We start from the raw sequence: 25,731 nt of genomic DNA on the forward strand, positions 1-25,731 counted from the left end.
GACAGCAATCATTCAAGTTCTTGCTAGCTAACCAAATAACACCTGCATCTCTAGCTATGTAGAGCCAGCAAAAAAATGAAGAGGAAAAGTCAGTCACTCACCCATGCATCCAATGAAATTACATCCTTCTAGCAGCTAGCTAGGTGGCTAACGTTAGGCTCCATGTTTTTAGCCTCCAACATGAATAGACTATTAACTACATTACACCTGACTTGTGATCATTGCCCTTGCCAGTTTGATTGAATTGACATTTCCAGCCTTAGTTACATTAGTCAGTTTTTGCCCAAAATATTTATGAGTCATTAAAAATGAGTCATTGAAACTGAAACAGTGCATCTCGAATGGAGGCAGCAATCAATGCACTAGGCCATCTGATTTACAACCTGATAGCAATATTCTTTGGACTGCCAAGACATGTATTGGTGGATTATATTAATTATGCATTGAACTGCATCCATCTATTCTCCCAACAATGCCTTACTTTACTTCATGGAACATTGAATCAAATAGAACCTATTTTTAAAACCTCTTATATAGTTGCTTTTGTAGCATAAACTGAGAATTGTATGTTTTTGACTGATGTTATGATTGTATGTTTGTTTCATACCTGCAAAGTTATTAAAACACTGTCTGTTCAACTTTAACCTACACACTCACATGTGTACACACACAGTTTCTCTCTCCCATGTACACACCTGTTGCATGATCAGTGTTGCACTGTGCTGGCTAAATCATTGAGGGCCATCTTGCTGTACTCCAGAGGCTGTGAGTGTTCAGCGTGCCCCCAGGGAGGTCTAGCCCAGCCAGCCCATACAGGCCTAATGCTCCAACCACACTGAGCCCAAATGGCACCCTATGATCTTTATAGTGCACTGCTTTTCCCCTCCCTTATATGTCAAAAGCAGTGCACTCTTGGGTTGCCATTTTGGACGCACACTGGGAGATATGAGGAGACCACACAACCCTAACCGGCTTACACACACACACACACACACACACACACACACACACACACACACAACCCTAACCGGCTTACACACACACACACACACACACACACACATACACACACACACACACAACCCTAACCGGCTTACACACACACACACACACAACCCTAACCGGCTTACACACACACAACCCTAACCGGCTTACACACATACACACACAACCCTAACCGGCTTACACACACACACACACACCACACACACACACACACACACACACACACACACACACACACACAACCCTAACCGGCATACACACACACACACACACACACACACACAACCCTAACCGGCTTACACACACACACACACACACACACACACACACACACACACACACAACCCTAACCGGCTTACACACACACACACACACACATACACACACACACACAACCCTAACCGGCTTACACACACACACACAACCCTAACCGGCTTACACACACACAACCCTAACCGGCTTACACACATACACACACAACCCTAACCGGCTTACACACACACACACACAACCCTAACCGGCTTACACACACACACACACACACACACACACACACACACACACACACACACACACACACACACACACACACACACACACACACACACACACACACACACAAACCTAAACGGCTTACACTGAGGGATGGGTTAAACTTATTGGCTCCAACAGATCAGAGTTGCCAGCTATGCCTCACTGCCTCCCTCTCTCCAGTTTGACTTTCTAGCTGACTGTGCAACTCTTCGTCTCCTTTTTCTCGATCTTGCTCAGTCCCACACACACACACACACACACACACACACACACACACACACACACACACACACACACACACACACACACACACACACACACACACACACACACACACACACACACACATACACACACACACACACTCTCTCTCTGTCTCTCTCTCTCTCCATCTCCATACACATACAGTACATTCATCATCACCCCCTTCCCACACAAACACCCCCTTCTCACACATAGTCAGGTGTGTTGACATCCTGTTTATGTTCATCTCTCAGTGATTTGATTAGTTCCCTCCTTCGTTCTTCCCACTCATCATTACAGCAGTCAAATCAACTGTGTGCCTCAATTGAACATCTACCATCTACCATCTGCACATAGAGTACACAGCAGAATACAGCAATCTCCCCTCCAGAACCATTACACCATCAAATATTTACAAAAGTATCTCCCAGAGGAGCCTTGCGATTGATGGATCAACATGAATAACCGGACAGTAAGCAATAAATACTCAAGGGGAATATTTGTCCATCTCGATTGCCGCGGGCTCCAATTGAAAAGGTGAATAGAATATAGAAGGGACAGATCAAATGTACTATTCAACCTAACACACACACACCCAAAGAGACAGGCATGCAGGATTCAGAGCGTGAAACTAGACACACACACACACACTCACAGACACAAAGACAGAGAAACACACACACACACACACAAAGACAGACACAAAGACAGACACAAAGACAGAGAAACACACACACGCGCGCACACACACACACACACACACACACACACACACAAAGACAGACACAAAGACAGAGAAACACACACGCACACACACACTCCCTCTCCCGCATCTCCACAATGAAAGACCAGACCCATCCACACAACAAATGAAGGTTCAAGTTGGGGCATGTTTGTCCCTACATGAGACATTGTTAGTGACAGAAAACCAAATCTGTTCTGGCTTTTACATGAAACTGTAATGAAAGAACAGGACATTTTGACATGTCTGTCTACAGTACATTGGGCCATCCCCTCATGTCTCTCTTTCTCAGTCTGTCTGAAGTTCTGGGTTGCTGCCCCAGCTCTTTCTGTTTTGGTTTTCCTGGAGCACAGTGATGTCCCAATACAAGGCTGATGATTCCCTGCTGCTTGCGAAGAGAAAAGTTGTTGGAATGAAAATGAACCTGAAACTCAAATGAGCCGAGCTGATAATTAGTCATTTCAGAGCTATACAAAATGTCCCTTGTGTCATCTTCTTAGTTTTATAACCCCTCTCTCTTCTTTCTCTGTCCCTCTCATTCCCTCTTCCTCCTTCCCTCTCTCTCCCACTCTCCCTCGACCTCCCCCTCCCTCCCTTTATTCCTCCCCTCCCTCTCTCTCCCCCTTCTACTACAGACAGTAACTTTGTCCTGGGTAACGCCCAGGTACAGTCCCTCTACCCCATCGTCTACTGTTCTGACGGCTTCTGTGAGCTGACCGGCTACGCCCGCGCCGAACTGATGCAGAAGAGCTGCGCATGTCATTTCCTGTACGGGCCGGAGACCAGCGACCAGCTGACGGCGAAGATCCAGGGGGCATTGGACGACAGGGGGGAATTTAAGAGTGAGCTGGTGTTCTACAAGAAGGGAGGTGAGAGACTCAGAGACAGGGGGTGCCCCTAGGGCTCTGGTCAAAATTAGTGCACTATATAGGGAATACTGGGCCATTTCAGACACATCCAGAGAGACTGAGCTGGTGTTCTACAGACTCAAGCCTCATTTATATCTGCTGCTAACATGCGTCCTTTGTCCTGATCTTATCCACATTATAATAGTGCCCACATTGTAGCCGTTGCATCTACACATGGTAGTACAATGTGTCTCTTATCTGGCCACTGTGTCCTCATTGTGACCAGATATCCTGGTTCCTCTATGTATGCAAATTATTTGACAGATATTCCTTCAAAATAATATGTATTTATTTATTTGAAGATACATATTGATGCCATAAGTCAATGGTGACACACCTGTCAATGATTTGGAATAATGATGGTTTAAATGGTTTCCAGATCCGTCTACACTTGTAAGATACCCAGGCAGAACGCATCTGACTACCTCTAGAAGGCAACCAGATCACAATGTGTCTTTTAATCATCTAAACCTGCCTACAAATGTGGGCATAAATCAAAATGTGGATCAGGACAAAAAGACCCATGTTAGAACCAGGTATAAACGGGGCTTAAGTCTTTTAATCCTCACTGTCTAATAAAACACTTTGTGTGTTTATTTCCAAATACATGTTTTCATTTATTTCCATGAGCCTTCATTTTGTCATTGAAATGCTCAGTCTGATTGTTTGGGCGTGTTGATACAAATTTAAATATATTTACACTACCGTTTAAAGGTTTGGGGTCACTTAGAATGTCCTTGTTTTTGAAAGAAAGAAAGATATTTTATTGATTATCTACATAGGTGTACAGAGGCCCATTATCAGCAACCATCTCTCCTGTGTTTCAATGGCACGTTGTGTTAGCTAATCCAAGTTTATCATTTTAAAAGGCTAATTGATCATTAGAAAACCCTTTGTTAGCACAGCTGAAAACTGTTGTCCTGATTTAAGAAGCAATAAAACTGACCTTCTTTAGACTAGTTGAGTATCTGGAGCATGAGCATTTCTGGGTTTGATTACAGGCTCAAAAAATGGCCAGAAACAAAGAACTATTCTCCTGAAACTTGTCCGTCTATTCTTGTTCTGAGAAATGAAGGCTATTCCATGCGAGAAATTGCCAAGAAACTGAAGATCTCGTACAACGCGGTGTACTACTCCCTTCACAGCACAGTGCAATCTGACTCTAACCAAAATAGAAAGAGGAGTGGGAGGCCCCGGTGCACAACTGAGCAAGAGGAAGTACATTAGAGTGTCTAGTTTGAGAATCAGTCCTCAAATGGCAGCTTCATTAAATAGTACCCACAAAACACCAGTCTCAACGTCAACAGTGAAGAGGTGACTCTGGGATGCTGGCCTAAATGACCCCAAACTTTTGAACGGTAATGTACATACACAGCCCTGATTGACAGATAGGATCATCTAGACCAGTGGTTCTCAATCCTGGTCCCAGGGAAAATGTGCACCCCTTTGGTCTGTACTAAAACCTACACTGCTTACCCCTTCAAAGTAGCCGGATACAGGGCATTCGGAAAATATTCTGACCACTTGACTTTTTCCAGATTTTCTTACGTTACAGCCTTATTCTAAAATATATATATTTTTTAAAGACATCCTCATCAATCTACACACTATACCCCATAATGACAAAGCGAAAACAGGGTTTAACATTTTTAGCAAATACAGAAGTATTCAGACCCTTTGCTGTGAGACTCTAAATTGAGCTCAGGTGCATCTTGTTTCCATTGATCATCCTTGAGATGTTTCTACAAGTTGATTGGAGTCCACCTGTTGTAAATTCAATTGATTGGACATGATTTGAAAAGGCACACACCTGTTTATATAAAGCCACACAGCTGACAGATTAGGAAAAACCATGCCATAAGGTTGAAGGAATTTTCCGTTGAGCTCTGAGACAGGATTGGGTCGAGGCACAGATCTGGGGAAGGGTACCAAAAAATATATGCGATTTTGAAGGTCCCCAAGACCTTTTACCTCCTTTTTATCCCCAATTTCTTGGTAGTTACTATCTTGTCTCATCGCTACAACTCCCGTACGGGCTCGGGAGAGATGAAGGTCGAAAGCCATGCGTCTCCCAAAACACAACCCAACCGCACTGCTTCTTAACTCAACGTGCATCCAACCCGGAAGCCAGCCGCACCAATGCGTCAGAGGAAACACTGTGCACCTGGCGACCTGGTTAGCGTGCACTGCGCCCGGCCTGCCACAGGAGTCGCTAGTGCGCAATGAGACAAGGATATCCCTACCGGCCTGGGCTCAAACCCAGAGTCTCTGGTGGCACAGCTAGAACTGCGATGCAGTGCCTTAGACCACTGCACCACCCGGAAGGGCCTCCATCATTCTTAAATGGAAGAAGTTTGGAACCACCAAGACTCTTCCTAGAGCTGGCCGCCCGGCCATACTGAGCAATCAGGGGAGAAGGACCTTGGTCAGGGAGGTGACCAAGAATCCAATGGTCACTCTGACAGAGCTCCAGAGTTCCTATGTGGAGATAGGAGAACCTTCCAGAAAGAAAACCATCTCTGCAGCACTCCACCAATCAGACCAGACAGAAGCCACTCCTCCAGTGAAAGGCACATGACAGCCCGCTTGGAGTTTGCCAAAAGGCACTTAAAGGACTCTCAGACAATGCGAAACAAGGTTCTCTGGTCTGATGAAACCAAGATTGAAATATTTGGCCTGAATCCCAAGCGTCACATCTGGAGGAATCCTGGCACCATTCTTACATGGTGGTGGCAGAATCATGCTGTGGGGATGTTTTTCAGTGGCAGTGACTTGCAGAATAGTCAGGATCGAGGGAAAGATGAACAAAGTACAGAGAGATCCTTGGTGAAAACCTTCTCCAGAGTACTCAGGACCTCAGACTGGGGCGAAGGTTTACAGGACAACGACCCTAAGCACACAGCCAAGTGGCTTCGGGACAATTCTCTGAATGTCCTTGAAAGGCCCAGCCAGAGCCCGGACTTGAGCCCGATCTAACATCTCTGGAGAGACCTAAAAATCGCTGTGCAGCGATGCTCCACATCGAACCTAACAGAGCTTGAGAGGATATGCGGAGAAGAATGGGAGGAACTTCCCAAATACCGGTGTGCCAAGCTTGTAACGTCTTACCCACAAAGACTCGAGGCTGTAATCACTGTCAAAGGTCCTCCATCAAAGTACTGAGGAAAGGGTCTGATATTTCAGATGTATATACAGTATATATTACAGTATATATATATATATATATATATATATATATACAACTGAAATATATCACATATATATATATATATATATATACAACTGAAATATATCACATATATATATATATATATATATATATATATATATATATATATATATATAGTGCCAGTCAGAAGTTTGGACACACCTACTCATTCAATGTTTTTTCTTTATTTGACTATTTTTTACATTTATCCAATTTATAACATAGTAAAAATAAAGAAAAACCCTGGAATGAGTACGTGTGTTTTTTTTGCCACATCTGTACATTTGCCAAATTTTCTAAAAAGCTGTTTTTGTTTTGTCATTATGGGGTATTGTGTGTAGATTGATGAGGGAAAAAAAATAAATGTAATCAATTTTAGAATAAGGCTGTAACGTAACAAAGTTTGGAAAAAGCCAAGGGGTCTGAATACTTTCCAAATGCACTGTGCATATGCAAATAAAGTTTGACTGGTAATTTGGTCAGAATAATCAGATCAGATTGTGGTGTCGTGCTGTGGGTCAAAAAGTCTGTCCCAACTGAACAGACCGTACTGCCCCTTTAAATCCCGAATCCATAATGGTGAAACAGCGATGTCCGTTTGCAATATTACAACAACAAAGATGTTACTGCAAGCAATGAAAACGTTTTTTTTCCTCTCGGACATCATTTGACGCACTACAGAAGAGCACAATATATACGGTATATATATTTGACTATGCTACAAAACGCTCCTCAGATCTGCAACAACAACAACAACAACGGTGGTGGGGTGGCCAATGGCACTGTTTCCCTCTACTGCATGTTCCATCTTTAACCTGTTACTGGAGTGGGCTACATCAGGGTCACACAGACTGTTTCTGGTTAGTCTTAAACAAATCTACTTTCAAACAAAATATACACCTCACACACATGGTTATAGGCTTAAAAAAAGAAGACACCTGTACTTTGACAGATATAGAGTTGATATTTATTGCATTTTGAGTTTGCATCTCAATATTACACTTTACATACATCACAGAAGACTAAAATATAACTAAACTGTTTGATATAGAAAAAAAATGATAATACATATGAATATGCCACCCACGAGGCCACAAGAGGGAGATTTGGTTCGGTACACTATTTTATATATAGTGCACTACTTTTGACCAGGGCCTGGTTAGGGCTCTGGTCAAAAGTAGTGCACTAAAATAATAGGGAATAGGGGGCCATTTCAGATGCGTACAGAGAGACCCAGCCGGTGTTCTACAAGAAAGGAGGCGAGAGACAGTCAGTCACACCCTAGTAACCCACCTGGGCTTATTATAGCCTCTTGAGAATGAACCAGAGGCTAGGTGTAAATGAGGCCTGTGTGTGTGTGTGTGTGTGTGTGTGTGTGTGTGTGTGTGTGTGTGTGTGTGTGTGAGAGAGAGAGAGAGAGAGAGCAGGATAGATAGTAGGATAGATAGATAGATAGATAGATAGATAGATAGATAGATAGGTAGAAAAATTGTGCCAATTTCTGTGTGTGTGTGTGTGTGTGTGTGTGTGTGTGTGTGTGTGTGTGTGTGTGAGAGAGAGAGAGAGAGCAGGATAGATAGTAGGATAGATAGATAGATAGATAGATAGATAGATAGATAGATAGATAGATAGATAGATAGATAGATAGATAGATAGATAGATAGATAGATAGATAGATAGGTAGACAAATTGTGCCAATTTCTGTGTGTGTGTGTGTGTGTGTGTGTGTGTGTGTGTGTGTGTGTGTGTGTGTGTGTGTGTGTGTGTGTGTGTGTGTGTGTGTGTGTGTGTGTGTGTGTGTGTGTGTGAGAGAGAGAGCAGGATAGATAGATAGATACTTTGGTGACTAGTACATCTTTTTCAACCCTCTCACTTTGGGCTGGATGTCTCAATGTGTAGTTCATACATGCATCATCTATGAGCAGAATTACTGTCTTACCTCAATTAGCCACGAAATTCCTAATTTGAAAGCAACTATTTTATGGAAGCTGTGCAGCCCCATGTTCCCTACACGTGCGCCAGCCCCATGTTCCCTACACGTGCGCCAGCCCCATGTTCCCTACACGTGCGCCAGCCCCATGTTCTCTACACGTGCGCCAGCCCCATGTTCCCTACACGTGCGCCAGCCCCATGTTCCCTACACGTGCGCCAGCCCCATGTTCCCTACACGTGCGCCAGCCCCATGTTCCCTACACTTGCGCCAGCCCCATGTTCCCTACACGTGCGCCAGCCCCATGTTCCCTACACGTGCGCCAGCCCCATGTTCCCTACACTTGCGCCAGCCCCATGTTCCCTACACGTGCGCCAGCCCCATGTTCCCTACACGTGCGCCAGCCCCATGTTCCCTACACGTGCGCCAGCCCCATGTTCCCTACACGTGCGCCAGCCCCATGTTCCCTACACTTGCGCCAGCCCCATGTTCCCTACACGTGCGCCAGCCCCATGTTCCCTACACTTGCGCCAGCCCCATGTTCCCTACACGTGCGCCAGCCCCATGTTCCCTACACGTGCGCCAGCCCCATGTTCCCTACACGTGCGCCAGCCCCATGTTCCCTACACGTGCGCCAGCCCCATGTTCCCTACACGTGCGCCAGCCCCATGTTCCCTACACGTGCGCCAGCCCCATGTTCCCTACACGTGCGCCAGCCCCATAGCAATTTTCATTTCAGACAATGAGCGTCAGCCCCTCGCCATTTGAGTGACAGCTAGCAAGATGCACACTCGGCAGAGCGAGCGAGAGAAAAAGCCATGACGTGGTGCACACACTGTATCTGCACACACTGTATCTGCACACACTGTATCTGCACACACTGTATCTGCACATATTTGCCATTTTTGGGGATGTAATCCAGCTTTCATCTAAACATACACCCAACTGGGACCATGAAAACACACCGTTAACCATAACAGTAATAGGACTCTATTCCTCTCTACGAATGTGAGGCTGTTTTCTCCTGATCGTATGCATGTATGTACAGCCACAACATGTCCACCACCATGTCACACTGTCTTATGACTTTGTCAAGCTTGTTTTTGATGTTCCATTTGCAGCACAGACAGACAGGCGGAGTGGTATGAAATATATACAAATACAAGATAATTCATCTTTGCAGATAAAAATGTATAGAAGTTGTCGCGTGTAATCTGACTTCAACTGAGAATACTCTCTAAATAAGAACTTCAGAAAATAATTGAATTGGGTACAAATGCATTGGCTATGGTGCACGCAATGTGTTTCCACGGTATCTGTCTTCTTCGGGCAGTTGAAGCACTGAAAGGTCTGACATGGGTATTTGACTTGTTCAAATCAACAAAGACACAGATTCATGACGGCTGTTAAGTGTTGCTGATCGCATTTGATCAAAAACCCTCACATTCACTTGGTGAGATATCAAATCATGGTACACGTGGATGTGTTGGGAGCCAGCCAGTTGGTCTTGTAGTGTAGGTACCAGATGTGTTAGATTCAAAGAGAATCGTTTTTTTCCCTGTGGTTTTAGTCTGTAGAGGATGCAGTCGGTGTGTGGACAGCTGTGTGCTTCTGGCAGGCCTGCTCCTCATCCATGCTGAACACTGTGGTGTTCAATATTCTCTATGTGTTGTGCTTTACATGACAGGTTGGATAATGCCTGCCGGCACATTCATGCTCCTTCATATAGTTGGCGGAGATTGATTAGTCAAATTAAATCATATGAATCTTCATCTTCTTCATTGTCATCATCATCATCATCATCATCACCACTTGTTTTTAACCACAGCTTTCAGACAATGTCAAACCCTTCACCTTGGCTGAGAGTTGGGTGTATCAAGTGTAATGGTGATCTGTAGTTGTGTCACAGTGTGAGGAGAGCGACTCACAGACCTGTATGACCTGGGTCAGCCACTTCTCACATCACACCTCTACGTGTTATCTCTTCTGTCATTCTCCTTCCTGCCTGCCAGACACATGGGAGGACATAGCATGCCACACATCTCTCACTGCCAGGCACAACACGCCATACAGTATGGCAAAGAAAGAGCGCGTGAAGTGCTGTGTGGATGTACATGAATACAGTATGGATGATGTCAATTGAATAGAGAATAGCAAACTATTTCTCCGGTCTCAGATAAAGCTGTATATTTGTTTGTTTTTTCGCTTCATTGTTTTCATGCCAAACTCATTCCACTTCCTGAATTGACCAAATTAGAGCTACGCTTCCTGAAATGAAAAAGCTTTTATGCAATAAAGACATCCTGCATTCTGGTGCATTCATCTCTCTCTGTCTCATCAGTAATAACTGTCTAATAGAGCTCTGGGACTCAGGGTGCAGAATGTAAGGCACACACACTAACACTACACATAAAGTGAGGTGGTGAGATGTTGTTTTCTGGGTTTTGATGATATTGTATCATATTGGGACGAGAGCATTCAGTGTAAATAGCTTTTCTATATTTCCAATTGAAATCAACATGTTCACTGGGTTTTAGAGGGAGGCAGTGGGATGGCAGAAGCTTTTCAAGTCTCTGTAGACAGCTGGAGATGAGCTGATTAGCTAGGCGGACAGAGTGTGTATTAAAATGGTGTGTGTGTACATCATTATCAGTATCATCATGTATCTGTTTTTGTACCAATCTGCCGCTAGAAAAATGTAACTGATTGACTGTGTCTCTTCCAGGTACCCAGTTCTGGTGTCTGCTGGACATCGTGCCCATTAAGAATGAGAAGGGAGAGGTGGTGCTGTTTCTGGTGTCCCACAAGGACATCACTGACAACAAGAAGGACCAGGACCCAGAGCAAGGCCCAGAGACTGGTGAGTTACCCTGGGTTAAACCAGGACCCAGAGCAAGGCCCAGAGACTGGTGAGTTACCCTGGGTTAAACCAGGACCCAGAGCAAGGCCTAGAGACTGGTGAGTTACCCTGGGTTAAACCAGGACCCAGAGCAAGGCCTAGAGACTGGTGAGTTACCCTGAGTTAGACCAGGACCCAGAGCAAGGCCCCGAGACTGGTGAGTTACCCTGGGTTAAACCAGGACCCAGAGCAAGGCCTAGAGACTGGTGAGTTACCCTGAGTTAGACCAGGACCCAGAGCAAGGCCCCGAGACTGGTGAGTTACCCTGGGTTAAACCAGGACCGAGAGCAAGGCCTAGAGACTGGTGAGTTACCCTGGGTTAAACCAGGACCCAGAGCAAGGCCCAGAGACTGGTGAGTTACCCTGGGTTAAACCAGGACCCAGAGCAAGGCCTAGAGACTGGTGAGTTACCCTGAGTTAGACCAGGACCCAGAGCAAGGCCCAGAGACTGGTGAGTTACCCTGGGTTAAACCAGGACCCAGAGCAAGGCCCAGAGACTGGTGAGTTACCCTGGGTTAAACCAGGACCCAGAGCAAAGCCCAGTGACTGGTGAGTTACCCTGGGTTAAACCAGGACCCAGAGCAAAGCCCAGAGACGGGTGAGTTACCCTGGGTTAAACCAGGACCCAGAGCAAGGCCCAGAGACTGGTGAGTTACCCTGGGTTAAACCAGGACCCAGAGCAAAGCCCAGAGACTGGTGAGTTACCCTGGGTTAAACCAGGACCCAGAGCAAGGCCCAGAGACTGGTGAGTTACCCTGGGTTAAACCAGGACCCAGAGCAAGGCCCAGAGACTGGTGAGTTACCCTGAGTTAGACCAGGACCCAGAGCAAGGCCCAGTGACTGGTGAGTTACCCTGGGTTAAACCAGGACCCAGAGCAAGGCCCAGTGACTGGTGAGTTACCCTGAGTTAGACCAGGACCCAGAGCAAGGCCCAGAGGAAGGGATAGAGAGAGGGATGGAGGAAGGGATAGAGAGAGGGATGGAGGAAGGGATAAAGAGAGGGATGGAGGAAGGGATAGAGGGAGAGGAAGGGATAAAGAGAGGGATGGAGGAAGGGATAGAGGGAGAGGAAGGGTTAAAGAGAGGGATGGAGGAAGGGATAGAGAGAGGGATGGAGGAAGGGATAGAGGGAGAGGAAGGTTAAAGAGAGGGATGGAGGAAGGGATAGAGAGAGGGAAGGAGGAAGGGATAGAGAGAGAGGAAGGGATTAAGAGAGGGATGGAGGAAGGGATAGAGGGAGAGGAAGGGATTAAGAGAGGGATGGAGGAAGGGATAGAGAGAGGGATGGAGGAAGGGATAGAGGGAGAGGAAAGGATTAAGAGAAGGATGGAGGAAGGGATAGAGAGAGGGATGGAGGAAGGGATAGAGAGAGGGATGGAGAGAGGGATGGAGGAAGGGATAGAGAGAGGGATAAAGATAGGGATGGAGGAATGAATAGAGAGAGGGATGGAGGAAGGGATGGAGGAATGAATAGAGAGAGGGATGGAGGAAGGGATAAGGAGAGGGATGAGGAAGGGCTAGAGAGAGGGATGGATGGAGGGATAGAGAGAGGGGAAGGGATAGAGAGGGAGGGATGGATGAAGGGCTAGAGAGAGGGATGGAGGAAGGGGAATGGATAGAGAGGGGGATGGAGGGAGGGATAGAGAGAGGGATGGAGGAAGGGATAAAGAGTGGGGTAAAGAGAGGGGTGGAGGAAGGGATAGAGAGAGGGATGGAGGAAGGTATAGTGAGAGGGATGGAGGAAGGAAGGGAATAGAGAGAGGGATGGAGGAAGGGATAGAGAGAGGGATGGAGGAAGGGATAGAGAGAGGGATGGAGAGAGGGATAGAGAGAGAGGAAGGGATAGAGAGAGGGATGGAGGTAGGGATAGAGAGAGGGATGGAGGGAGGATAGAGAGAGGGATATAGGAAGGGATAGAGAGAGGGATGGAGGGAGGATAGAGAGAGGGGTGGAGGAAGGGATAGAGAGGGGGTTGGAGGGAGGGATAAAGAGAGAGGATGGAGGGAGGGATAGAGAGAGAGGATGAAGGGAGGGATAGAGAGAGAGAAATGGATAGAGAGAGGGATGGAGGAAGGGATAAAGAGAGGGATGGAGGGAGGGAGGGATAGAGAGAGGGATGGAGGGAGGGATAGAGAGGGGGTTGGAGGGAGGGATAGAGAGATAGGATGGAGGGAGGGATAGAAAAAGGGATTGAGGGAGGGATAGAGAGATAGGATGGAGGGAGGGGTAGAGAGAGAGGATGGAGGGAGGGATAGAGAGAGGGATTGAGGGAGGGATAGAGAGAGGGATGGAGGGAGGGGTAGAGAGATAGGATGGAGGCAGGGGTAGAGAGAGAGGATGGAGGGAGGGATAGAGAGAGGATGAAGGGAGGGATAGAGAGATAGGATGGAGGGAGGGGTAGAGAGATATGATGGAGGGAGGGATAGAGAGATAGGATGGAGAGAGGGATAGAGAGAGGGATTGAGGGAGGGATAGAGAGAGAGGATGGAGGGAGGGATAGAGAGAGGGATAGAGAGATAGGATGGAGGGAGGGGTAGAGAGAGAGATGGAGAAAGATAGAGAGGTGGTCATGTTTTTTGTTCTGTGATTTTTCACCAAGATGTAATGACTGTAACCTTTAAAGAGCATACAAGTGTTACACTGTTATAAGAATGAGTGTGTAAGACTGGAGGGAGGGAGGGAGACTTGGTTATTCTGTCTGGTTGGTTAAACTCTGAAATTAGTTTTGACATTTCCATACCTTCCCTATCTACTACTCTGCAAAATTGTCTCTGCGCCCCATGGTAAAATGTGTAGATTAACCGGAAATTAGCTTTAAAACTGCAAAAATGTCTCTACGCCCCATGGTAAAATGTGTAGATTAACCGGAAATTAGTTTTAAAACTGCAAAAATGTCTCTGCGCCCCATGGTAAAATGTGTAGATTAACCGGAAATGAGCTTTAAAACTGCAAAAATGTCTCTACGCCCCATGGTAAAATGTGTAGATTAACCGGAAATGAGCTTTAAAACTGCAAAAATGTCTCTACGCCCCATGGTAAAATGTGTAGATTAACCAGAAATGAGTTTTAAAACTGCAAAAATGTCTCTACGCCCCATGGTAAAATGTGTAGATTAACCAGAAATGAGTTTTAAAACTGCAAAAATGTCTCTACGCCCCATGGTAAAATGTGTAGATTAACAGGAAATTAGCTTTAAAACTGCAAAAACGTCTCTACACCCCATGGTAAAATGTGTAGATTAACCAGAAATGAGTTTTAAAACTGCAAAAATGTCTCTACGCCCCATGGTAAAATGTGTAGATTAACAGGAAATTAGCTTTAAAACTGCAAAAACGTCTCTACACCCCATGGTAAAATGTGTAGAATTGCAGGAAATTAACTTTAAATTAAATCTTACTCTCCGCCTTCAACAAGGGGGCTACTAAAATGTTTGCCCATGAGGTGGTTGGGGACCCAACACCAAATCTCGCTTAGGGCCCCCAAAGGTCCTGGCAGTGTTTTCACACCTACACACTCTATTGTTGTCTGCTCTATAATAAATCAGACAGAAGTGTAAAAAGAAAAACACTCTCTGTCCCTCATCCCCCCACTCTCTGTCATCTTTACTGATGAGTCAGTCATTCAGTTACATCCTTGTAGATTCACCTCTGGCCCTATACACTGTAAAGGTGTCTCATTAAGAGTGGTGCCAAGATACACCTGACTCAAGGAAGGGGGAATAGAAACACTCTCCTTTCCTACGTTTGGATTTCAGAATGTGTCTGTTGTTGTGCTCACATGGCTGAGGGAACTTTTTATGTACCTTAATGTTAAACTCTGATGGTGGCATTGGTGGCATTTTCGAAACGACACATAATATAAACACATTTTGGTTTCAAAACTATAAATCCTACACACGCATGCTTACTATTTAGAAAGTTAAGTACTGTGGAATTCAGAAAAAGATATCAGAAACAATGTGACTACTACAGAACCTGAGATACAGCAAAAAATACTGAAATGTACAGGTTTTTATTTAGAATTGTTTGAGGGGTAGGGGTCCCCCCAATTGTACACATGTTGGAAAATTTGAGATTTGAAAGGTTTGAGATAAAATATGTCACCAATTACAGTTCCAACAGGAATAAAATTGAAAAAAATATAGAATAATAATAATTCTCAGATCTTTTACCTACAGTAATAGTGTCGCTCCAAACATGCACAAATTCCCATTGGAACACAGCCATTTTAAAAGTGCAGAGCTTGTGCAATGTGCCATACCTTCACCTCTCATTTTACAGGAATGATATGAGGAGAAAGCTGAAGTCTCTACCTATTCATTGATGTAAATATATCCTCTGTCTGATTCCCAGTTCACCTACTAGATAGCAGTAGGAGATCACATGACATCTCTTGGCCACTTGAAACCAGTTGCACCTGGTTTGGGTAGTGAGTCACTGTGCCAAAATGGCTGAATGGATCTTCAAGTCTATCATCTTAAAATGACCTTACCAATCAGGGCTTTCAAGTCACGGAGTTTGTGTTTTGGAAATAACACACAGACAGGTGAATAAACTTCAAACTTCTTATGACATTTCCAGCAGTAAGATTTGAGTACGATTTCCAAAAAGGCCTGTAGCTTTCAAATTATATATCATTTTCTATTTATGATGAATTGTATTTGGGGGGGGTACACCCCAAAGGGCCCAAAACAACCGCTCAGCGTTTAACCAGTTAAATGTGTCAAATAAAATATAGATGTCTACAAAATAATTCATTAAATGATTCATGAATTCCACAACCTTCTCTCTGTCCCCAGATGAGGAAACGGGTCTGGAAGTGCACAAGGTCACCCGTCCCCCAGGCTTCAACACCAACCGCAGACGCAGCCGGGCGGTGCTCTACCACCTGTCTGGACACCTGCAGAAACAGGACAAGAGCAAGATCAAACTCAACAACGTGAGTTGCTGTGTCACACACACTCTTGCACACACACCAACACACACATGTACAGATATAGGATATTAATTTGAGCCAGTTTGCTACAGCAGGAAAATAATCATGCAGCAACAGGAAATGTGAATCATTATGTGGATTATAATTGATGAAAAAAATGTAGGGGTTGATACATACTTGCAAATCAAGTCTTACATTTTCAAGTGGAAATGACAAACTTTAGAAGCCTTTTTAAGCCAAGAGTATACTACAAGTATGCGTTTTCTGCTGTCCAGGAAAATTCTCATCAACAAAAGAGTGATCAAATTAAGATCCTACATCTGTACACACACACACCTTGCCTCGACAGCTAAGTGTCCAACCACATCTCAAGGAGTGCTACAATGACATTGAGTAAGCTTGTTTTGAGGACAATCCTGAACAACCCGTAGATGTAGATGTCGAATAGATTAACCTTGTAGCTCCAGACCAAGCCCATCCAACCCACAGTGTAAAGTGTCTTCAGTCCAAACCCAGGGTCAAGTTCACAGGATTTACAATGATAGTCATGTTGCTGAGTTTTCATTCCAGGATTAAACTGAGTTTTCTGAAATACACCAATAAATAAGGTTTACTGAAGGGTACAGATGGGAGGAAGGTTGACTGAGCAGGTTCTGACTGACTGAGCTGAGCAGGTTCTCCTTGACTTTGGTGAAAATAGCCCTGCATTCGTATTTCTGTTCATTTAGACATGCAGTCGTTTTCAAAAGAGAGAACTCCTCCTTTTTATTCTATTGCCTATAACTATAACTAACCAGAACCTAGAGTTGTTCCTGCTTAGGTCATGTTCTCATGATAAACTTCAGACCTGAAGTAGTATGTTGTGTTACTAGTACTGTATGTAAGTCCAGTTCTTGACGTGCCTATCTTCCTCCTCACCCCTCCAGAACATGTTTGGGGACAAGCCACCCATCCCAGAGTACAAGGTGGCAGCCATTCAGAAGTCCCGATTCATCTTGCTCCACTACGGGACCTTCAAGGCAGGCTGGGATTGGCTAATCCTGCTGGCTACCTTCTATGTGGCAGTCACGGTGCCCTATAATGTGTGTTTCACTGTGGTGGGGGGGCGGGACGAAGGGAGCTCTGCCCCCCGCAGCCCCCCCAGTGTGAGTGACATCCTAGTGGAGATCCTCTTCATGCTAGGTAAGGAGACAAGGAATAGAACTTAAAGTTATTCTCACATTACGGTTAAAAGAATCGCACATTATTTGGATGTTTTAATAATATTTAACATGTTCAACTGCATCTATAAGTATTGCATTATAACATTATTCCAACACTATTTGAAATCAAATAAAAATCTAAACGTTTATTTGAAGCATACACAGATTAGCAGATGTTAAGGCAGGTGCAGCGGCTGCTCATCCCTATTTAAAGACTTTATGATTATGACATTCTATGTCTCTCAGTCGACTGCATTTACCTATGGCTGGGTACCTTCCTCTACACAAATACATTAACACACTGTGTGTACTCAAGCCTCCACAGACTCCCCTTGACATTCATTGAGTTGACGTTTGCGTTCATTTCATCCAACACTAATTCTATTGCCTACAGGTACTTAGTACATTCATTGTGGGAGAATTACATCCAGTCATCTTATTAAATTAAAGTTAATGGTAATTAACACTTATTTGTTAAGCATTTTATTAGCAGCCCATGTGGAAAACTCTGTTCATCGTCTCACTCTGTTCATTGTCTCACTCTGTTCATCGTCTCTCTCTCTCTCTCCCCCCTCTCTCTCCCTCTCCCTCTCCCTCTCTCTCTCTCTCTCTCTCCCTCTCTCTCTCTCTCTCCCCCTCTCTCTCTCTCTCCCCCTCTCTCTCTCTCTCTCTCTCTCTCTCTCTCTCTCTCTCTCTCTCTCTCTCTCTCTCTCTCTCTCCCCCTCTCTCTCTCTCTCCCCCTCTCCTTCTCCCTCTCTCTCTCTCTCTCTCTCTCTCTCTCTCTCTCTCTCCCTCTCTCTCTCTCTCTCTCTCTCCCCCTCTCTCTCTCTCTCCCCCTCTCTCTCTCTCTCCCCCTCTCTCTCTCTCTCTCTCTCTCTCTCTCTCTCTCTCTCTCTCTCTCTCTCTCTCTCTCTCTCTCTCCTTAGCAGACAGCTGGGCATCATAAAAGTTCACTAACTGCAGTGTTAACGATACATCTCTAGTCAAATTATTTATGAACCACATGCAATACACCATTTCTCTCAATTGTTTTTAACAAATAAAAAGCCTAACTGAATACATTCTGTCTATCTGCAGCCATTCAATTATACAAACCACCTATGGACCATTTCCCTCAATTGTTAATTTACCCTTTTAATATAAAAGCCACGTGAGTCAATAAAGTCACGATATCTATAGCAGTGAACTTACACAGTATGAACCATCAAAAATGTGCTATTTGTCTGAGCTATTCATGAATTCATGAATTCATTTGTTAATAAGAAATGAATTGTAAATAAATCCTATGTATTCTTGTCGTTGTGCAGATATTGCATTGAACTTTCGGACGACCTTTGTGAGCACGTCGGGCCAGGTGGTGTACGATGCCCGTTCCATATGTGTGCACTACGTCACCACCTGGCTGTTTGTTGACCTCATCGCTGCCTTGCCCTTTGACCTGCTCTATGCCTTTAACGTCAGCGTGGTGAGTGGGTGTCAGGATGTGTGTGGGACTGTGGATATTGAAAAGTAATAGATTTGGTTGGTCTAGTGCTTGTATGGAGATGTATGGGCCAGTCAGTTCCGTAGAGAACTAGAACCAAGTAGCTCTGCGGGATACAGCTGCAGGAGAACTGACACCTATGATGTCACTTTTCATCAAACAATCTTTTCCACAGAGATCCAACAGTACTTTACCTTCAGAACCGAGATATGTGTGCCTGTATCTGTGTGTTTCTACAATACTTTGCCTTCAGAACCGAGATATGTGTGCCTGTATCTGTGTGTTTCTACAGTACTTTGCCTTCAGAACTGAGATATGTGTGCCTGTATCTATGTGTTTCTACAGTACTTTACCTTCAGAACCGAGATATGTGTGCCTGTATCTGTGTTTCTACAGTACTTTACCTTCAGAACCGAGATATGTGTGCCTGTATCTATGTTTCTACAGTACTTTGGGGTCCACCTGCTGAAGACAGTGCGGTTGCTGCGCCTGCTGAGGCTGCTACAGAAGCTGGAGCGCTACTCCCAGTACAGTGCTGTAGTCCTCACCCTGCTCATGTCCATGTTCGCCCTGCTGGCCCACTGGATGGCCTGCGTCTGGTACTTCATCGGACGCAGAGAGATCGAAAACAGCCCCAACTCCTGGGACATCGGTCAGTACACCGGGATGTCTGCATTGCACATTGAGATTTTTCTGTTTTGTCAAGGGAGCCTTAGCCAAGATGCAGCATCACAGGCATCCAGTTGTATAATATATCTAATGATATAATATTAATGAATAAAATAACATACATGGGTCTTACTAGACCTTCTATACAATGACTATTCATGATGTAATTCAATTCAGGACTTCTAACGCGTCTGGCTGTTGCAAAAGGTTGTGTCTAATCATTTTAGCCTAAGATTTGATCAGGAAACAGCAGTTATGCTGTCATGGAGGATGAGTCTCCCTCATAGTATTCATGATAAATACAATAGATGATTTTAATAAGGCGAAACCTCCTTGATATTCTACATGCACCACTAAATAGAAAACTGCATCTTAAAATCCTTTGGTTAGGTAGAAAAAGACACACACACACACACACACACACACACACACACACACACACACACACACGGCTTGAATGACGAACACACACCCACACGCGCACACACACACACACACACACACTCACAAATACAAACACACTCTGTCTTAGTCAGAGAGTGAACTGTAATCCATTTTGACTTTCTGAACTGTAGCAGATATGGAAGTGGGCGACTGGCCAGGTCCAGACCATGTCCTCTCTGCCAGCTCTACTGCCTTAGGGGCCCCAGGAAAAGGATTTTGGTTCCAACCCCTGCCTGAGACACAGTAACTGACTGATCAATACACCTTAGTGGTCAGTCACTTTATGGAGCTGCCCCTGGAATCAAGAGCATCATTAACATTAGTCATTGTGGACCTGTCTGGACCTGTCCATAGTCTGACCCACAGCCTAATATTAAATGGCTCAGAAGTCGATATTTATAGTGTCTCAGAGTAGAAGTGCTGACCTAGGTTCAGTTTTTCATTTTAGATCATGATGAATAAGATGGGGGATCTGATCCTAGAGCAGCACCCTTACTCTGAGACACTGATCCCCAGAAAGGATACTGACAGTATCTTTATGTCCTGGACCAGTACCAAAGCACCAATATAAAGTGCATTCGGAAAGTATTCAGACCCCTTGACTTTTTCCACATTTTGTTACGTTACAGCCTTATTCTAAAATGTATTACATAGTTTTTTTCCCTCATCAATCTACACACATTACCCCATAATGGCAAAGCAAAAACAGGATTAGACATTTTTTTGTAATTTTTTAATTGTATTTTTTTAACATCACATTTACATAAGTATTCAGACCCTTTACTCAGTACTTTGTATATTTGGCAGCGATTACAGCCTTGAGTCTTCTTGGGTATGACGTTACAAGCTTGGCACATTTGTATTTGAGGCGTTTCTCCCATTCTTCTCTGCGGATCCTCTCAAGCTCTGTCAGGTTGGATGGGGAGCGTTGCTGCAAAGCTATTTTCAGGTCTCTCCAGAGATGTTAGATGAGGTTCAAGTCTGGGCTCTGGCTGGGCCACTCAAGGACATTCAGGGACTTGTCCTGAAGCCACTCATGCGTTGTCTTGGCTGTGTGCTTAAGGTCGTTGTCCTGTTGGAAGGTGAATCTTTACCCCAGTCTGAGGTCCTGAGCACTCTGGAGCAGGTTTTCATCAAGGATCTCTGTACTTTGCTTCGTTCATCTTTGCCTCAATCCTGACTCCCTGCCACTGAAAACATCCCCACAGCATGATTCTGCCACCACCATGCATCACTGTAGGGATGGTGCCAGGTTTCCTCCAGACGTGACGCTTGGCATTCAGGCCAATCTTGGTTTCATCAGACCAGAGAATCTCATTGTCTGAGAGTCTTTAGGTGCCGTTGGGAAAACTCCAAGCGGGCTGTCATGTGCCTTTTACTGAGGAGTTGCTTCCGTCTGGCCAGTCTATCATAAAAGCCTGATTGGTGGAGTGCTGCAGAGATGGTTGTCCTTCTGGAAGGTTCTCCGATGTCCAGAGAGGAACTCTAGAGCTCTGTCCGAGTGACCATTGGGTTCTTGGTCACCTCCCTCACGTCCTTCTCCCCCGATTGCTCAGTTTGGCCAGGTAGCCAGCTCTAGGAAGAGTCTTGGTGGTTTCAAACTTCTTCCATTTAAGAATGACGGAGGCCACTGTGTTCTTGGGGACCTTCAATGCTGCAGAAATGTTTTGGTACCCTTCCCCAGATCTGTGTCTCAACTTAATCCTGTCTCGGAGCTCTACGGACAATTCCTTCAACCTCATGGCTTGTTTTTTGCTCTGACATGCACTGTCAACTGTGGGACATTATATAGACAGGTGGATCCCATTACAAATCATGTCCAATCAATTGCATTTACCACAGGTGGATTCCAATCAAGTTGTAGAAACATGTCAAGCATGATCAATGGAAACAGGATGCACCTGAGCTCAATTTTGAGTTTCATAGCAAAGGGTCTGAATACGCATGTAAATAAGGTATTTCTGTTTTAAATTTTAATACATTTGCAAACATTTCTAGAAACCTGTTTTCACTTTGTCATTATGCTGTAACGTGTGTAGAATGCAGATATTTTTTGTTCATTTAATCCATTTTATAATAAAGCTGTAACGTAACAACATGTGGAAAAGGTCAAAGGGTCTGAATACTTTCCGAAGGCCTTGTACCCCAGGGTGTTCCAGCCAGTCCTGCTGCATATCTTTAGCCCAGCCCCAGGACTCAAGCGCCATGAACCCAACTTGTTCAGAGACTGTCATTGGTTTCACAGGCATTTCCTGGTTGCTCATGCTTATTCAAGGCTTTAATGGTGGGTCAGTTTGTATTCTGAAGTTTAGGGTTTGATTTTGAGGGTACCCACAGCCATTCCTGTTGCAATTTTCTGTAAGTTGATTGAGCCTGTACTATTCAAAGCTTGATTGGCGGGTAAGTTGGTACGTTGTGGGAGGTGATTTTGGTGGTAGCCATAGCCATTCTTGAGCTGTTAGATTTAGTTGGTTTAGAAAAGCGGGGTGCCCTTCAAATGCTAATGCAGGGTCAGACTGATCTTTAATTCATTAGGTTGATTACAGTTGATTGGGTAGGCAGAGGTTTGGCTTGTCCCAGCTCAGTATAAAAGCGAGTTGGACCAGTTTCATATTATACTGTAGTGATATGAGATTGATACATTTATTTGAGACAAAAATATTTCTTTAGGTGGGAGACTGTCAAACATGAATTGTCTTTCGAGCCTTACATAGCCATCAGCATTGCCAAACCATTCCATGAAAGCACCAAATGTAATAGCATCTTTTCAATTTCCTATACAAACACACAGAAACCCTCACATCTTATAAGCCTGTTTTCTTTCATCTGTTATTATTATAGATCAGCAGTATTTATAGACCGGCTCTAGTAACATGACAAACACATCAACAGCAGCAGCAGCTCACAACAACAACAGCAAGACCACAGGCGTGGATTTGTGTTTGTGTGTTTATGTGTGTCTGCAGGTACTGTAGGGTTGTACTGTGAACGGCTGCAGAACCTTTTGTCTGCATACATATCAATAATTCAAGTCCATGGGAGCAGCTCTTAGTCAGGGCTGATGCTCAGTTCTCTGCTCCCTGCGTACACCCTTCTCCTCGATGCAACCACAGCCACGATGCACAATACTGTCTAATACTCAGTTCCCTGCTCCTTGCTGCTGCCTCCATCCCTCCTTACCGTACCCTTCTCCATACAGGCACAGGCACCCTGCTGCTCCATGCTAGCATAGCCACAATATATCTCTCTGCACCCTTCTCCTTTCCGCATCCACAGCCGCAATACTGCCTGACAAATGATTTTCAGCTCCCTGCACCCTGCCCTTTCTTACAAATGGCCAGCTATCCAGCAGACTACTGCAGAGCCCTGTGGTGGAGTGTCCACTGAGCTAGGCAATACACAGGCAATAGAGAGCAGAAGAGAGACGGGGAGAAGGAGGGGGCGGTAGAATAACTGGCTAGAGCGAGGCTGCCACATCAATTATAGTATTCTAGAGTTGTAAAATGGAAATGGGAATAGCCATTGTTGGAAAGTAAACATTGTTGTGTTGAATATGTGTTTGAAATCCGTGTGGGTGTATGAGAGACCTTGGATCCTCACAATGTCTAAGAGGACAAAAAGAGCAATTACTAAGCAGATGAATGCTGCATCAAATAAGTCCTTGACTAGGATATGACTTTGTCCCAAATGTCACCCTATTCCCTATGTAGTGCACACTTTTGACTAGGACCCATATGTCTCTGGTCAAAAGTAGTGCAATATATAGGGAATATGGCACCATTTGGGACGCAACCTATACAGACAGAGTATCTAGAGAGGGAGGGAGAGGGAGGGGGGAGGGAGAGAGAGGGAAAGAGAGGGATAGAGAGGGAGAGAGAGAGAGAGAGAGAGGGAGAGAGAGAGAGGGAGAGAACGTCTCTGGTGAAAACTTGACTAAAGGCTGATGTTAGAATCTTGAAAGGCACATTTTATTTAGTTCTCGGGGACACTAGATAGCGTTCAGGCAGTTTATTCAAATTGAATATATGGGACTCAGTGTGATGTGTATGCACTCGTGTGTGTGGTTTCTAACTGTGTCTCTGTCAGCACCTCATCTAGAATTCTCCATCTGTCCTTTCACTCTTTCTCATCCCCCTCATTCTCTCCTTACCTGTTGTTTTGGATGCTGTGAAGACTGAACTCTCAGAGAGGTTGTTATCTTTTGAGTGTCACGTCAAAGATTCACAACTTCAGTAGAACCGTCTGTGCTTCTCCTGCTACGTCTATCAAAGACGTGGGCTGGGTGACTGACAGGCTGACAGACAGAGCTAGAATAACAGTATGTAACCTCCTGGGATACACCTGCAGACAGATCACAAATCAATCAAGCTTTGGCTCTGATACAGTTTCTTAGAGAGAGGAGAGTAAGCCTGCTAGCAGCCTTATATAGAGGTCTGGCCTGGAGTTCAGCACCATGGACAGCATTATTTCAGAGCAAAGGAGGACAGATACTGTATGTTAAATGGACAAAGGCAGCGAGACTGCAGGAGGCAGTTGAGAGAGAGGGTATGTTCAGAACCTTGGACAAGGTAAGAGAAGAGGAGTTGCCAGAGAGTTAGTTCAGGACCACGGACAGCAAAGTATATGTATCTGGCTGTGCATGGACAGAAAAGCTGACTGAGACAGTTCTGCCAAGTTCTTACATAATTTGTTATGTTCGCACAGCCATATAAGCAACCCTATTCAAAAGACCCACCCCAGTGCACACTGCGGGTGCACAAACACATTGATAAACAAATGTATTCACACACATACTGCTGCACACTGACACACACTCACACACCTAACCAACACGTACACACACTACACACACGCTGGCACATAAATCAGAAAGATTATACTCAACATGTCCTAGAAATGCTAGCTTGCATAATGACAAGCTAATTAGGCAACAACTGAGGTGTAACATTCCTAATGATATTGGTTTATTCAGTTCACTGAGACTACCCAGAGACATTCATTAGTGCGCCTTGTTTATACACTGGGTCAGATTCAGTGTGCGTGCGTGCGTGCGTGTGTACGTGTGTGCGTGTGTGTGTGTGTGCGTGCGTGCGTGCGTGCGGGTGTGTGTGTGTGTGTGTGTGTGCGTGCGTGCATGCGTGCGTGCGGGTGGGTGTGTGTGTGTGTGTGTGGGGGTGTGTGTGTGTGTGTGTGTGTGTGTGTGTGTGTGCACTGTGTACATTGGGCAGCCCAGTTCAACTACAAGGTTAAAGCTACAGTTTCTTCCCCCATGAGTGTGTTTATGTGGATCGCTGACAGGCTGTCCACAATGTGTTATTCAGCTAGGTATGTGTATGTAACTTTCCTTTTGTATTTCTCCCCCTCCTTCTCTCTCTCTCCCTCCCTCCCTCCCTCTCCTTCTCCCTCTCTTTGTCTCCCTCTCCCCTCCCCCTCCCCCCTCTCTCAGGTTGGCTCCACGAGTTGGGAAAGCGTCTGGGCACCCCTTACTTCCTGTCTCCCCTTGCTACTTTGGCTCCTGGTTTGCTGCAC

The 25,731-nt window shown here is 45.0% G+C and overlaps 1 protein-coding gene across 1 annotated transcript in view; it reads left to right on the forward strand.

The window, feature by feature from the left end:
• Nucleotides 1-25,731, forward strand: part of kcnh3 (potassium voltage-gated channel, subfamily H (eag-related), member 3) — a 198,208-nt gene that overhangs the window by 129,672 nt on the left and 42,805 nt on the right. Inside the window, exons 2-8 of the mRNA XM_036974624.1 lie at nucleotides 3,160-3,393; nucleotides 11,296-11,430; nucleotides 16,268-16,407; nucleotides 17,331-17,586; nucleotides 18,914-19,071; nucleotides 19,537-19,741; nucleotides 25,649-25,704. Of these exons, the coding sequence (XP_036830519.1) occupies nucleotides 3,160-3,393; nucleotides 11,296-11,430; nucleotides 16,268-16,407; nucleotides 17,331-17,586; nucleotides 18,914-19,071; nucleotides 19,537-19,741; nucleotides 25,649-25,704 (1,184 nt within the window). The remainder of the gene's footprint in view (nucleotides 1-3,159; nucleotides 3,394-11,295; nucleotides 11,431-16,267; nucleotides 16,408-17,330; nucleotides 17,587-18,913; nucleotides 19,072-19,536; nucleotides 19,742-25,648; nucleotides 25,705-25,731) is intronic.

Source organism: Oncorhynchus mykiss, chromosome 3 (assembly GCF_013265735.2).
Source record: "Oncorhynchus mykiss isolate Arlee chromosome 3, USDA_OmykA_1.1, whole genome shotgun sequence".
NCBI lineage: Eukaryota > Metazoa > Chordata > Actinopteri > Salmoniformes > Salmonidae > Oncorhynchus > Oncorhynchus mykiss.